Source organism: Lutra lutra, chromosome 2 (assembly GCF_902655055.1).
Source record: "Lutra lutra chromosome 2, mLutLut1.2, whole genome shotgun sequence".
NCBI classification, from domain to species: Eukaryota; Metazoa; Chordata; class Mammalia; order Carnivora; family Mustelidae; genus Lutra; species Lutra lutra.
Window position 1 is genome coordinate 145,702,177 of NC_062279.1, and position 16,129 is coordinate 145,718,305.

The window sequence follows — 16,129 nt, forward strand, 5'->3', positions numbered from 1 at the left end:
TCCCCCAGCTGCCAAGGGATTAAACAGCAAGTGGCCTCTTCATAGGAGAAATCATCAGAACCCAGGGGGAGGGGGGCATGCTCCTGAGAGGACCAGAGGCCCACCAGCTACCCATCCATACTGAAAACGGAAACTAGAATGCTCATTGCCAAGCCCTCGGCATTTGACAAATCCTGAATACGGGAGCCCCAGGCCTCTGAGGGAAGCAGGGCTCCGAGTTGGGGCCGCAGGGAAGTCCCTGATCTGCCGACAGCCCCACTTTGCTTTCAGGGGCGGAGACCCTCCCCCCCATCCCAATTTCCTCCCTTCCTGGCCTGACCCTCCTCTGACCCTCAGCAAACAGGCACGATTCCATCCCATCCACTGCGTTTGCATAACTGCTCTCTGCCTTTTTCTTTCCAATCTTCTGCGAATACTTTTCCAAACGTGCTGAATTTCTGGCCCTGAAGAGAGAAGCCCCCTCTGGTGTCCGCAGGTGGCTGTTTATGGTGTTCACCTGAAGGCATGTTTCACTTGGCTTTGCTTCATGCTCTTCTCTTGGCCAGTAATATCTTTCCCTTCTTCTTTGTATTTGCTTGGCAAACTCCTACTCATCCTACAAGACCCCTTCATTAATCCATCCATCCCCCTCCTTCAATTATACATAAAAATATCTCTGGCCTGAGTTTGGAAGGTGCAGGTGCCAGGAAGGGACTCACAGTGCCTGACTGCGTGAGGGGGCCCTGTGAGCTGGGGCTGGAGTGGGGACAGAGGAAGAACACGTCATCGGAGGAGCGGAGGTCCGGGCTCTGCCGCTCGGCCACTCCCACACCCTCTGGGAGGCTGCATTCATTTCCTGGGTCTGCTCTAACGAAGGACCACAAGCTGACATGGGGCACATAACAGAAATCTATTGTCTCATGGCTCTGGTGGCCCAAAGGCTTCAATCAAGGTGTCGGCAGACTGTGCTCCCTCCACAGGGCTAGGGGAGAGCCCCTTCCCTGCCTCTCCCCACTCCTGGTGGCTGCTGGCACTCCTGGGCTGGTGTCCACACCAGCCCGACCTCTGCCTCCATCCTCCTGTGGTCCCGTGTGTGATCGAACCTCCCTCAGCCCCACTTGCAGTTGGATTTAGGACCTGCGGAAATAATCCAGGATGATCTCTTCTCAAAAGCTTCAAATGGATGACATCTGCAAAGATCTTTCTTCCAAATAGGTCACATGCACTGGCTCCAGGGATTAGGACACGGGCAAATCTTTTGGGGGACCCCATTCAGCCGCTAGGTGGCTTCTTGCTGTGAGCACCCTGTCCCCTGCCTGTTCTGTCAACAGGCCTGGTCACTCTTGGCTGCCACCCACTGGGGACTTGGCTAATGGGAGCGGCAGGCTGGGGGAGCACCACATGGGGTGGGGTCTGGGTGGGGCTTCACCCTGTAAGGCCTGGGGAGTCAAGAAAGGGCCCAGGACAGCCTGAGACCCAGCTGTCTTATATTTCTGTGATGCCCTCATTGCAGTGTGGACAGCAGGACAAGATGGGAGCCTGGAGGCCACAGCTCTAAGCCAGGAGGGGAGTGACAAGGATCTGAGACAGGAGAGTGGCCGAGGGAGGAGCCATGCACCGGACAGTCCTGCCTGTGGACGGACAGCCGTGTAGTGCCCGGCCCCAGAGCATGATCCGCTTCAGGACTGCTGACCCTCCAGCATCCCTCCCACCGAGGGAGGTCTGCCTGGAGGGTCTGTGACACCTGAACAAGGTACATCAGCTCTTAAGCCCCTTATTCTTAGACTTTCATTTGAGTATGGAAATGGCGATTTCAAAGACCTCCGTTTGGTACAGTTCTGATGGCAGAGGTGTTCCAATCTCAAGGGGCACTGGGCACAGGGCAGAAGGCACCGTGGTGACGACTCTGCCAGTGGGGAGGGACATGGGGGTGCTGGCCATGCGCCCCCCCACCCCCCGCCGTTGGTGCTACACGGGAATACATCAGTGCAGCTGGAGCTACTGCAACCCCACTTCATGGATGGGGAAGCTGAGGATTGGGGTGGGAAGGGACCAAGCTAGTGCGTGGCTCTCAGAAAGGGCCCTGCCACCGCATGGTCACTGGTGTCCCTCAGACGGGCCTTCCCATGACCACAGCACTCACCAGAGATGCAATAATGGAATCTGCCATTGGACAGAGAACTGCTTTGTGGGCTCATTCTCGTGTTGCCCTTCCTAGTCGATTATCTGTTGTGACGACACGGCTCTGTCCCCAGGAGTTCTGGCCCGCTTTCACTAGGAACTTTGAGTAACTGGGCAGAGCGGGAAGGACACCGACGGCCACCTAGGAGGCCATCTAAGTCACAGTGAGCCTTGCTCACGCACCCGCATCCTTCCTGGGCTCTGCTTCCCTCTCCCATAAGCCTGGTGGCGTTTGGATTGGGGGTGGCCGAGGCCCCTCCTCCTGGGTCATGTGGGTCAAAGTGAAGACCTCAGACTACATCCACCATCATCCCTGGAGAGGAGGAGTGTGTTAACAATTGAGATTCCTAGGGACCCTCTCAAAGCCCCCAAGTCTGAGTGTGGGGGCCCGAGACCTGCCAGTCCAGTGGGAGAACCAACGGACACAATGCTGCCTGCACTGGATAGTGGCGGGTCCGTAGGTGGATGGATCTGCCATGGTAAAGGCAGGATCGCACCTTGCAGCCTGATGGCAGGACACCTGCTGACCACAGCTGACAGCCCTTTGGAGGATTTGTTGAGAGCAGATGTAGGACATAGTCTGACCCAGGAGGCCCTGTGGATCTTGGTTCCTAAACCAACTGTCAGACAGGAGCTGGAACTGACCATGAAGCATGGCACAGAGCCCACACCTCCATCATGCGGGCGGTGATCATTCTGCTGCTGCTTCCAGCTGCCGGGATGCCTCTGCTTGGACAAGGGACCCATACCCCTGCCCCGCCGTCCTGCGGGGACCCTCCCCTCCCCCATCAGAGCACCTGTGCCAATTTATTGCTGTTTCCCTGTCCGTCTCTCCCCCAGGCTGTGAGCTCTGGGGTTACAGGTGCTGTTCCCGGGGGCTAGCTGTGAGCCTAGCGAGGGAGGTGCTTACAGGGGAAGGTTGAGGCAGCACTCACAGCCCCTTGCTCCCCGGGGGCTGTCGGCGCATCCGAGGACAGTTTCCTCCCATGTCAGTGGCTCCTTATGCCAAGCCACTGTGTCTATGTCTCAGGGCATTCTCTGTCCCTCGGGGGCTGGCCAGACGGGCTCGTGACATCATACCTCCAGGGTGGGCCCTCAACCCATGGGAGCAGGGTAGAGATGGACAAACCCTTATTTTCCACATCCCTTGCTGGCAAAATTGGAAGTTGAATTTTACACAATCTTTCAGGTGGTCCAGAGTAGGCTTGAGCCTTGGGTGCTGTGGAAACACCTCACTGTCCTGGGGCTGATCTGCTTTGTTTTCTACTGTGGTCGGCCACACAGTGCCCCCCACAAGTGTCCCTAATCCCCGGAACCCGTAAAGACGTTACGTTTCATGGCAATCAGCTCCTTGCAGGCTTGATCAGGGTCAGCAACTTTTAAGATCTGGAGATTATCCTGGATTATCTGGGTGGGTCTCAATCATGGGAATGCTACCAGCGGAGAAGTTTCTCCAACCGGAGTCAAGAAAGACGTGGCTGAAGAGGGAGGCAAAGCACAGGAGAGGTCGCTGGGAGGTCGAGGTGGCCCCCAGCCGACAGCTGCAAGGCAATGGGACCTCAGTTCTGCCAGGAACCTGGTGGTGCCAACAGCCCAAGGAAGTCTGGAAAGGGTCTTCCCAGAGCCTGGACAAGAGCTCAGCCCAGCCGGCTGACACCTTGGTCTCCCTCACTGGCCTTTCAGGAGTCACCTCCAGAGTAAACAGCCTGCCCCCCATCCTCGTGTCAGAGTTGGCACTGGGGGAACAAGCTGCACCCGGACTCCTTCTTTCCCTTGTGCCAGGCCCCTCCAAGGGGCCGTGAGTCTAGCCGGGAGCCAGGCAGAGGCGCATGGACCTCCCGAACCAGACAGGTACAGGTCCCATCAGACACCAAAAAGGGGAGCTCACCTCTGATGGACCGCCTTGCAGGCTTTGCCAGCTTCACCTGCCACTGGGGTCCCTGATGAAGGCTCCCCGAGTCCTTGCTTTGTCCGTAGCTTGTAATTCTCCGTTCTCTCGCCTAGACCATTAAACACACGAGATTGGGGGCATGTCTGGAGACCACGTCTGTGCCAGGGCTGGCGCGGGGCTGGGGCACAAAGATCAGCGGGACACCTGCTCTTTGAGCATATGTGTTTACCCAGCACCCACGCTCGCCCTGGGAAAGCCTCCGGATGCACGAGAAAGCACGACTTCCCTCACAGACCCTGTGCCCCTGGAGGAGGGGAAGGAGCTTTCTAGAATGTACAGAGAGGTTTAACCTGGATGGTCTCTAACCTGGGTGATCTCTAGGGACATAACCTTCTGTGGCTGTTCAATAACAAAGTATGAATGAAGGCAGAATTGCTCATGGGGCCAGTTAAGTTTATCATTTCAGTGCATTGACAGAGAAATCCTCACATTAGAGCTGGGGTGTCAGGGAAGCAGAAGGTCAGAGCTCAGAGGATGCAGGGAGAGTGAGCCCAACCCTAGCCCCACAGATGGGGACACCAAGGCTTGAAGGGTTAGTGAATGCCCCTGAATGCTCAGTGTGACAGCCTTGCCTGTCTCCTGCTGGCCAGCCCAGCTCTTACTCTGGAGAACGATGAAGTATCCAGAGCCACCGGGCATGTCCCGCCCACGGCCTGCGGGGCTACCCTGAGGAGGGGGCCATACCTTGCAGGGTCTCCAGATGCTGGAGTCTCCTCTCCTCGTGGTCCTCCATGACTCTCCTGATCTGCTGGTAATAGGCTTGCACCAGCCGGTCGACCCCAGCCCTGGTCACGTAAACGCTCTCCACGGCCGCCTCTGTCAGTGTCCTCTGTGGCAGGAGGCAAAAGACTCAGCAAGGAAGTTGCATGCAGGGTCCTCTGCCTCCCCTTGTCCTGGTACTTGGCTTCCACAACTCCCAACCTTGACTGGTCAGGGAGCAAGCAGTGTGTTTGGTTTACACCCTTCTTGGTGACCTTATTTCCTTAGGCAGGGGTGGTCTGGGGCTGGCCGTATGACCCAGTTCCAGCCAATGAGACACAGTGTTAGGGAAAGACTGATGGGGGACCTTCCCTTTACAAATGTGAAGGCAAAGCTTAGTGTGTGGGGAAGATTTTGCTGTTTTTTTCTTTCTGCCTGGAATGCAGATCTGATGTCTGGAGGGGAAGTGGCCATTTTGAGACTATAAGACAGCAAACTAACATCAAGAATGGTGGAACGGAAAGAAAGAGTTGGTGCTTAGTCACATCACAGAGCCTCTGTGCTAGCTTGAAGCCACCTACTTCCACATTTCTTGTTATGTGGGGTGAATAACTTCTATTTATTTGCCATTTTAGCATGTCTTTCTGTTACAGGCAGCAGTATGCATTCTCAGGTGATAAACCTTCAGGCCCAAAATGGAGAGGAAATGCCCCCTCCTCATGGACATGTTGGCTGTGCACTGGCCACCAACCATTACTTCATAAGATGATGGGAGAAAGTCAGACTCAAGGCTTCCCATTTCTACAAACATTTATCGAATGGTTCCAGGCTTTGGGCAAGAAAAGAAATGCCCATTTATTACCAAGTAGTTACTGCTGTGGGGTTGATTATGTTATGTCTCTAGAGCTATTCTGTTCACTTATTCTCCAAGCATCATCTGAGAAACATACCCTGCTTTTGCAGGCGTGTGTGGAGGCTGTGAAGGTGAAGAGGGTGGGGGAGCAGGTCTGAGCGTCTGCAGCTCCCACAGCCACGCTCATCCCTCAGTGTGCCCTGTTTCTCTCCCTCTGTGCTGACTTGGGCATTCTCACAGAGGGGCTCCAACACCACTCCTCCAAGGACCTTGGACCTGGCCTTGCACTTCCGGTCAGGAGCTGCCACTGATGGCTATGGTCTGCTTTCATTTCCATTTAGAACACGGAGCCGGAACCGGAATGGGGAGACAGGAAGTCTCTCTTCTCCACCTCCCTCCCAAGTCGTTGGACCCACCAGCACCATCAGGCTTTCTGTCCTCCTGCCTCCCTGCCACAGGGAGTGGGGGCGCTGTCTGCTCCCCTCTGTGTCCTGCCCATCTGGCAGGAGGTGGTAAGTCCCACAGAGGGGAGATGCTGTCCACCTGGATCACTAGCCCAGCATCTGCCATAGGACTCGGGGACAAAAAGTCCTGTGGCTGGAGCTTGAATAAAGGAGCATTCTTCCAGAAATGGAACACCTGTTCTTTCTTGTAGGTTTGTGAGGGGGAGCACCATACCCTAGCCTGACTAAGAGCCCCTCTGGGAAGGGATGCCATGCTTATATTTATTCCATTTTCATGCTGTGAGCTCTTATCAGATAAGAGGTATAGAATATTAGGGCAAGGAAGTGACCCTACCAACGTCACAATCCAGGAACAGCCCGGATGTCTGGATTGCGTGTAGCGGACCTGAGATATTTGGAAGGAGAGGGGGCGTCCCAGCAATATGGGTCCAACTCTTTGCCATGTGTGTTGGTAAAGTGACTGTATTTGAAGGAACGAGCTCATGAATGAAGCCCACAAGCATCCGGGCACATCGCAATGACAGCTAGCTGTTACAGGTTTCAAATCTGTGGCACCTGCTGTGCGAGCCCACCACGGACACTCTTATTGTGGACATCGGCCACAAGTGGACGTGTCTCATCTTTCCTTATGGTTCAAGGTGAGAGGAAGCAGAGGGGAAACAGAGCATGTGCTGGCCATGCAGGCGAGACTGGGTTCCAGCCCCAAGTCAGCCACTTCTTAAATCTGGAAGGCTTTAAACATGTCTTGCCCATGATTAGCCTGTTTTCCCATCTGAACAAAGGAAAGGAAACTAAACTTTCTCTGCCACGTTTCAGTGCAAGCCTGGTGAGATAGGGTCCACGCGGGTGGACTCAGAAGTACAGTGCTCCCTACTTCTGACCATTGTTATTTTTATTCCTATGGCTTATCATCATTGCCTGTACAAGGAGGAAGCCACGCCCTGCTACCCGCACCCCATCCCAATCCCTCTTGCCCCTTGGGTTCCCCTCACACCTGAAAGTCGTCCTTGTCCTTGGCCCGGCTCTTGGTGGCTGCTTTCCGAGCATGCCCCAGCAGCGCCTGCCCAATGGCTCGCTCTGTATGCTGCTGCAGGAGCCGCCCGACTTCCTGGGCCTCGGCCAGGAGCTGCTGCTGGAGCTGCAGCCGGATCTGCTGCCCCTCGTCCTCCAGCCTGCTGGCCTCCTCCATGACCCGCGCCTCCTGGAGGGAATGGGAGAGGGAGAGCCCCCGCTGCTGCACCGCCGGGAAGCTCTGGCTGGGGTCTGGACCAGGAGGTGTCAGCCCAGCACCCCAGCAGGGTTGAGGAAGGGATTGAGAAAGGGCAGAAAGTGGGGACCTCTGGGCTTGCAAAGTCAACAATGGATGAGCCGGGGTGTCTGCTGAAGAAATCCCCCCCAAGCATTTATTGAGCACCGACTGTGTGCCCAGTGCCATCTGTGGCCTCTCACATCTACAAGAACTTCCTCATTCTTCCAAAACATCATGAAGCCTGAACACTGGGAGTGATGAGAATATAGAGGTCCAGAGACACTAAATAACCTTGTAGAAGTCACACAGCAGAGCTAGGTTTCGAAGCCAGAGCTGAGTCTGATTCCCATGGAGCTCTCCCGTGTAAAAGGAAAGTGACTGTGAGTTTCTCCCTCACTAATGGGTCAAAACACCAGCTGTTTCAGTAGCTCAGTGGCTCCACGGGAGCTGTCAGCCTGCTTGGGTTTAAATCCCAGGCCCACATATTACAAATTCTTTCTTTCGACTTGTTCAAACCTTAAAACAGATCATAGGACCCCTTCCTCCCAGCACCCTGATAATGATGGTATGGGTCTGTTTTCTGATTTCATATCTGTGTTTAGCATAATTCTCAATATGCATAATTCTCAATAATTCTCAATAAAGCCCTCTCGCACACCTGGTACCCTCCCCCATCCCCTTCAGGAGGCTGCCACTGTCTCACCCTGCACCAACAGGGGCGCCAAGATTTGGGCTTTGGCAGCCATGGCTGAGACTGGAACCTGATGGAGTGGCATTGCCTGGCTGGGCCGGTAGGGGGCGGACATGCCGATCTTACCAAGGCTCTGAGCAACTGCCACTGATGTTCATCCAGACACTGGGAGGAGCCCTGCTCCAGGGCATGCTGCTCACGCAGCTCCTGGAGAAGGCTCTTTTTCCCCGAAAGTCTCATGTGGGTCAGCGTGGTGATGGCGCTGCCCCGGAGAGCCAGCCTCCGGAGGGCGGAGCGCAGCAGAAGGTCATGTCCCTGCAGGATGCACCATGTGGACCTTTGAGGAAAGTAGGCACGGGGCTGGGAGTCAGTGCTCTTGGCTTCACCAAACGTGATGGTTACCTTTATTTGTCAGCCAGAATGTTCACAGGATGCCCGAATAGCTGATCAAATATTATTCTGGGTGCTTCTGGATGAGATTAATGTTTGGGTCAGTAGGTGGAGTAAACCAGACTGCACTTCCTAATGTGGGTGGGCCCCATCCAGTCAGTGGAAGTCGTGAAGATAAGAAAAGGCTGAACCTCCCATGGGTTGCATTGGTCTGGAATATGGGGTTCTTCCCCTCTGCCTTTGGACTTGAACCGAGATATCAGCTCTTCCTGGGTGTCAAGCCTTCAGATTTGGGACTGGAAATACACCACTGTCTCTCTGGGGACTCCAGCTTGCCTGTGTATACATCCCCTGTTCGTTCCGTGTCTCTGGACAACCCTAATACATTGAGCTACCAAGAAACACCTCAAGTAGCCCAGCTCCTCAGGGAGCCTTTCCAGAAGGCAGTAGGTTGGATTGTCCCATCTCATGCTGCCTGTTCTCTTAGACACGGCTGTTCACCTGTATTCAGCCATTTGTCCTTTTATTCATCTTTTCAACTTTATCTTATCCTGCCCCAAGTTTCTAATGCATATATGCAGCTGTTTTCAGTACATATCCACTTGAATTTCTTACATAACTTTCAAAATCAATGCATCCAGAACTGAAACTGTAGGCTGTTTTTGAGTTCCCATCCCAATGACTCAAGTGAAGAACCTGGTTTACCAGAGAGGTCCACATTTGGTTTTTTCTGACAGCCTGAAAAGGTGAGGAGAGTGTTGGCAGTCAACCTACTAAGGAGGAGAGACCTGGCAAACACTCCAGGCTTTCAGCTGGGGCTCTTGTCTTAAGAATAAGGAATCATCCTTTATGGAAGCTTAATTTTGAATCAGCTACATTCACAAATAGGGTCACAGATCTGCCATTATGTGAAATCCCTGCTAGAAATAAGATAAATCCTTTCTGGAGAAAGATCTCATTATTCAAAACCTTAAATGATCTCTGCAATTTTCAGTTACAGGGTCCAGCATTCAATAAAAATAACCAGACTTGTAAACAGATAAAAACTGGTCAAAAATAGAAAGAAAAAATAAACAATAGAAAGACACCTAAAAGATATCAGATATTGAGACAATCAGACAAAACCTTTACAATAGTTATGATGAATATGTTTAATAAATTAAATGATAAGATGAAGAATTTCAGGAGATAACAGAAAACTATGAAAAGAATCAAATGGAAGTTCTAGAACTAAAAATTCAGTACCAACATTAAGAACAGTAGATGGATTTAACAGCAGATGGGACATTGCTTAAGAGAGTGTGAACTTGGGGTTCCTGGGTGGCTCAGTGGGTTAAGCCTCTGCCTTCAGCCCAGGTCATGATCTCAGGGTCCTGGGATCAAGCCCCGCATTGGGCTCTCTGCTCAGCGGGGAGCCTGCTTCCCCCCCTCTCTCTGCCTGCCTCTCTGCCTACTTGTGGTCTCTCTCTCTCTGTCCAATAAAAGTAAATAAAATCTTTAAAAAAAAAAGAGAGAGAGTGTGAACTAGAAGATAGCTCAAAATAAGTATCTAGCCTGAACCACACAGAACAAAAGAATGAAAAATATAGGGTAGCATATAAGATGTATGTGGGATATGGTGAAAAATTCTAATAAAATGTATAATTGGAGCCCTAGAAAAGTAGGGAAAGACTGGGCAAAAAGATTATTAAGGAGATAATGGCCGAGGATTTAAAAAAACTGATGAAATACAGCAAACCAAAGAAGATTCAAGAGGCACTGCAAGTTTATTATGCAAACAAACAAGAATTACCCATGGAAACCATATGCATGTTTAGGCATATATAATAAACTGATGAAAACCAAAGAACAAAAGAAAATCTTTTTTTTTTAAGATTTTATTTATTTATTTATTTGATGGAGAGAGACATAGCGAGAGAGGGAACACAAGCAGTGGGAGTGGGAAAGGGAGAAAGCAGGCCTCCTGCCAAGGAGGGAGCCCGATGTGGAGCTCGATCCCAGGACCCAAGCCAAAGGCAGCCGCTTAACGACTAAGCCACCCAGGCACTCCAACAAAAGAAAATCTTAAAAGCAGCCAGAAATAACTGAAATCAAAATATGAAAGATTATCTTTAAAAGCATTTAAAAAATAACAACCAAACTAGGATTCTATACCCAATAAAAACATTCCTCAAAAGTGAAGATGAGACAGACCTTTTCAGAAAAATAAAACCTAAGAGAATTTAGGTTCTAGCAGATCTGAAATAAAGAGAAACTTCGTGCAAAGGAAAATAGTCCCAAATGGATCCGTAAAGATACAGGAAAGAACCAAGAGCAACAAAAAGGATAAATACGTGAGCAAAACTAAGTAAATGCTGACTGCATAAAATAATAATGATAACATCTCATAGGGTGAAATAGAGAAGTAAAATACCCACTAAAAAAGCATACTCTATGAGAGAGGAATAAATGGAATTAAAGTGTTCTAAGGTGTCCATATTGCCTGGCAGAAGGAATATATTAGTGTATATCAGATTTTGACACATCAAGGATGCAATTTAAAATCTTTGAACAACTAAAAGCACAATAAAGAATACATAACTAACATGCCAAAAGAGAGATAAATTAAAATTAAAAAAAGAAAAAACTAATCCAAAAGAAGGTGACAAAGGAGAGAGAACACAGAGCAGCAGAAAACAAACATAAAACAAACAGTAAGATGATAGATTAAAAATCAAAATATAACAATATTAAGATTTACATTAAATATAATTGGACCAAATATTAGTACAAATAAAAGACACAGGTTTCAGGCTGGACAAATCTTCCAATCACTCCCTATCATCTTAGCATGGCTCACTAGGTTTTTCTGCTTGTTTTCATCTCCTTCCCCTATATTATCCAATATGATAGATATCCAGCTACTTCTTGATGTATACACACACCAGGGTCCTGGAAAAGGCTGGCAACTAGAAAAACAGTCTTATCAATATAATTTTTCTTATATAAAACAAAGAAACACAAATATTTTAGAGGAAGTTGAATATGGTACTACACCAGTAACTATAGAAAAAGTAGAAAAGAGGGGTGCCTGGGTGACTCAGTGTGTTAAGCATCTGCCTTTGGCTCAGGTAATGATCTCAGAATCCCCAGATTGAGTCCCATATCAGGTTCCCTGCTCAGTAGGGTGTCTGCTTCTCCCTCCCTCTCTGTTGCTCCCCCCTGGCTTGTTCTCTCTCTCTCTCTCTCTAATAACAAATAAAATCTTTTTTTTTTTAAAGAAAAAATAGAGAAGAATATGGATTTATTAATAAATTGGGAGTGGCTGAAAATGGGGACATGGGGGCTTTTTAAGTGATGGAAAATGTTCTAAATTTGGATCATGGTCATAGCTGAAGAACTCTGTAAATGTACCAAAAGTAGTTGAGTTGTAGACTTAAAATAATACATGTAAATTATACCTCCAAAAAAAGTATTCAAGAAGGTTGTTGTGAAAGAGAGCTCTATGAAGTAAGTATTATTAGCCCATTTTATAGATGAGGAAATTGAGGGCAAGATTTTCCCAGATTAACTCTGATTGCAAGCTTTTTATCCACATCACTCTACTATCACTCTTCTCCACATTTACCCTTCCAGATTTGTTGGTCTCAAAACAACACTGTAAGAACGGCAAGGGGCAGTTAATGTGCCCATCTAACAGATGAGAACACTGAGGTTACCATGGAGATCGCACAAGATGTAGGCCCCCACTCCTTCAGAAATCTGTACTCACTCTTCACTGAGGCCACCGAGTCGGCCCAAGACCTGGTGGACGATGCCCTCATGGTTATCTTGCAGGTGCGTCTGCAGCACAGAGGACAGGGTATGCTCCTCCATCCACACCTAAATCCAGCACAGAGCAACAGGGGTCAGCTCAAGGTCACGTCACCCATCATCGCTTTGTGTCTACGTGGAACACGCCTTTTGTTTCTTGTTTCCAAGAACCTTTTCTCCTCTGATTCCATTAAAATTTTCTCTTACAGTTCCTTCTAAAGATTTTTTAAATTTCTAGTTTGCATTTAAGTCTTAAAACACTGAACATTCATTTTCCGTGGCATGAGGAAGGCATCTAATTTTTTCTGCATAAATGGTTACCAGTTGTCCCAGCACCATTTATTAATTTATATTTTTATGTCTGGCCTGTCATGTACCTTATCTTACACAGTTTCCACGTATACACGAATGTCATTCTAGGCTCTCTTAGTCTTTGGGTCTTTTTATTTCTGCATCAACACCATGTTGCTCTAATATCTGTTGCTTTATAGCAAAACTATGTAGACATTAGGACAAATTCTCCCATATTCTCTTAAACAAAACTATCTTAGCTATTCTTGGTTGCTTTGCCTTTCATATGTCAAGTTTTGGAAAACTGCCTTTTGGATTTTCTTGTAATTGGACCGACTTTATAGATTAATTTGGAGAGGATCACCATCTTTCCAAGATCAAGTTTTCCCATTCAAGAACATGGCATTTCTCTTCAGTCTTACTTTATGCCTCCAACATCAGTTTATAAATTTCTCCACTAAGCTCTTATACACATTGGTCAGGTTTATTTTTAGAAACCCTACAGCTTTTATTCTGAAGAGGATCTTTATTGGTTTTCTCACTCGATGCTCCTGGTATTGCAGGAAATCTGCTGCCTTGGGATGCTGATTTTGTATCTGGGAAATTTACTAAGCAATTTGAATAGTTGCAATAGTTTGTAGATTCTTTGGGCTTCTCAATGGAGACCTTCATATCATCCACAAAAAACCCTACAAAGGAGCCTCAGATCACCAATGGTGTTGTTTAGATCTTATCTTTATGGCCTGACTTTGGATCCCTATTTATTTATTTATTCTTTTTTTTTTTTTTTTTTTGAGATGGGAGGGGGAAGAGCAGAGAGAGAAGGAGAGAGAGAATCTTAAGCAGACATGCTCAGTGAAGAGCCTGACATGGGACTTGATCCCAGAACCTTGGGATCATGACCTGAGTTGAAGGCAGATGCTTAACTGACTGAGCCACCCAGGTGCCCCTGGAATTTTCATCAAAGTCAATCTCTAACTTCTCTTGTAAGGAGTCTACAAGAACCTGTCAGAGTGCTTAGGGGGCTAGAACTTAGTAGAAAATTCTCTACAACCAGGGTGACTCAGTTTGTTAAGCCTCTGACTCTTGATTTGGGCTCAGGTCATGATCTCAGGGTCCTGGGATCGAGTCCCGCATCAGCCTCTCTGCTTGGCAGGGAGCCTGCTTTCTCCTCTCTCTCTCTGCCTGCCTGTCTACCTACTTGTGATCTCTCTCTGTCAAATAAATAAATAAAACCTTAAAAAAAAAAAACAAAACAAACAAACAAAAAAAAAACAGCAACAGGACTCAAACACAATCGAGGGGACCAAGGCCATCTGACTCCAAGGTGCCTACAATTGTCACACCAACCTCTCCAATGTTACCAAATGCTGGCTCATGAATGCTTAAGTTCAGAAGCAACAAGCTGCTTCAGTGGGCTAGAGTGCTGACCTGGTCATTGTTACCCAGTAATTTTGTGACCTTGGGCAAGTTTACTCTTTATTTCAAGTTCATAGTTACCAAGGAGTGCAAGGGAGAAGCAATCAGGGCGTGCCTGGTACCCTCATGATTTTGCAGAGTCTTCCCCTAAATGGGCGGGTTTACAGGTGGCTTGTTCTAAAGCCAGCACCTCAGGCAAACATCATCATGCTGAGGGAGGGGGACATTGCTGTTTTAACAAACACAGTCAGGGCAGGCGTCATTGCAGGGGTGGTCTCATAGGAGGGTGACATGGGCACAAAGACTTCAGCAGAACAAGGAGGTCAGAGGGAAGCCAGACCCTGACATGGAGGGCCTCGTAGGGCATGGTGAGGACCCTGGCTTTTCCCCGCATGAAAAGAGAAGCCACTGGGGGGTTGTAGCAAAGAAGTGACACAATGTGACTGTGTCTTTTAGCAAAGCTGATGTACTGGTAATTATAAGATGCACAATTATTTTAAGTATCACTAAGGGAGACAAATCACTGCCAATTAAATTATGATGCAACTCAATGTCCAGGCTGTTTAAATGTTTTTAAAATGTGCATCTTAAAAATCAGTGTCATGTGGTATGTTTTTAAAGGATCGCTCTGGCTGGGGGTTGAGAATAGATCACAGCGGGGGAGGCGGATTCAGGGAAACTGGGGGCTTGCTGTCACAGTGATTGGATGAGAGGTGTGGTACCTGTGACCAGGTGTAAAGGCAGACATGATGAACGTGGCTCCGTTCTGGACTAGACAGAAAGGAGAGCCTGAGTGACTTTCTGTCAGTTCCTCATTGGGGGTGAAAGAAGGGCAAGTTGAGACAAGCCCAAGGGTTTTGGCCCTGTCAATGGGAAGACGGAGGAAGAGTGTGGACGGAGCAGGTTGGGCAGGAAGACCAACAATTCTGTTTTGGGGCGTGGGATAGGTCCATGCCTATTCATCAAATACAGGAAGATCTCAGGCAGAGAGTGGAGTTTGGAATGCACTCTGAGCTGGTGACATAAACAAGGAAGGTGCCGCCCTCAGTCCAAAAACTGAGGGACAGAGTCCTGTCGAGAACCATGTAAGTGAGCTTGGAAGTGATTTTCTTCTGGTCGAGACTCCAGATGAGACCTTGGCCACGGGCTGGATTGCAGCTGTGAGACCCCAAGCAGAGGACTCCGTGAAGCCATGTCTGGACTCCTCACCTGCAGAAACTGTGGGATAATGAACGTATTTTGTCTTAAGCCACTGGTGATTATTTGTCATGCAGCCTTAGGACACCAGGACGGATAGTATGTGACTGGATGGGTCACCAAGAAAGTACATGCAGAAGGATAGGAGGGCACCGGGCTGCATCATGGGCCACTCCACTGGCAGATGCGGTGAAGGTGAGAAGGAACCAGCAAAGGAGACTGAGAGCTCAGAACAGATAGGAGCAGGTGCGGTGGCCAGGTGAGGGAAACCTGCCTGCAGTGGGGCTGGGAGAGTGGGGGGAGAATGGGAGCTGGTATCAGGATTTAACACCTGATGGACTGATGGCCTGGGGGGGGGGGGTGTTCCTGACAATGGGACGAGCTACGGACCACACCCACCGCCATATGCCCTGTGAAAAGTGCAGACTCCCCTATGGCGGTCCACTGCTCTCCCACTGAGGCTGTTTCTACCACCACTCAGTAGCTGAAAACAACACAAACTCTGCAGCTTATGGTTCTGCAGGTCAGAAGTCCAAAATGAGGCTCAAGGGGCTAAATCTGAGGTGTTAGCAGGCTCACATGCTTTCTGGAAGCTCTGGGGCAAACTCCACCTGCCTGCCCTTTCCAGCTGCTGAAGACCACCTGCATTCCTGGGCAAGTAGTCCCTTCCTCCATCTTCAGTCCAGCGATGGCTGGCTGGACTTCCTTCCTCCAACCACATCACTCTGACTTTCCTGCATCCCCCTTTCACTTATACAGGACCCTGGTGATTCTATTGGTTCACCTGGATAGTCCAGGAGACTCCCCCCGTCTCAAGATCCTGAACTTAACCACATACGTAAAGTCCCTTGTGCCACATGAGGTCCTATGTTCATAGCCACTAGGAATTAGGATGGGGACACCTTCGGGGGGACCCAGCACAGTGGACTGGGGAAAAGCCCAGAAAGCAACATTAGGACAGATTACATTTTGA

The 16,129-nt window shown here is 49.2% G+C and overlaps 1 protein-coding gene across 4 annotated transcripts in view; it reads right to left on the bottom strand.

Moving 5' to 3' along the window:
- The window catches only part of EVC (EvC ciliary complex subunit 1), a 61,895-nt gene that overhangs the window by 3,919 nt on the left and 41,847 nt on the right, over positions 1-16,129 (bottom strand). For 3 of the 4 annotated variants that reach the window (XM_047718846.1, XM_047718845.1, XM_047718844.1), the window contains 5 exons: positions 12,209-12,318; positions 8,194-8,404; positions 7,122-7,328; positions 4,796-4,940; positions 4,049-4,160 (listed from right to left, as the gene is read on the bottom strand). In XM_047718846.1, the coding sequence (XP_047574802.1) occupies positions 4,049-4,160; positions 4,796-4,940; positions 7,122-7,328; positions 8,194-8,404; positions 12,209-12,318 (785 nt within the window). Of the gene's footprint in view, positions 1-4,048; positions 4,161-4,795; positions 4,941-7,121; positions 7,329-8,193; positions 8,405-12,208; positions 12,319-16,129 lie in introns of those variants that run through there. The other variant, XR_007125276.1, reaches the window with a different exon arrangement.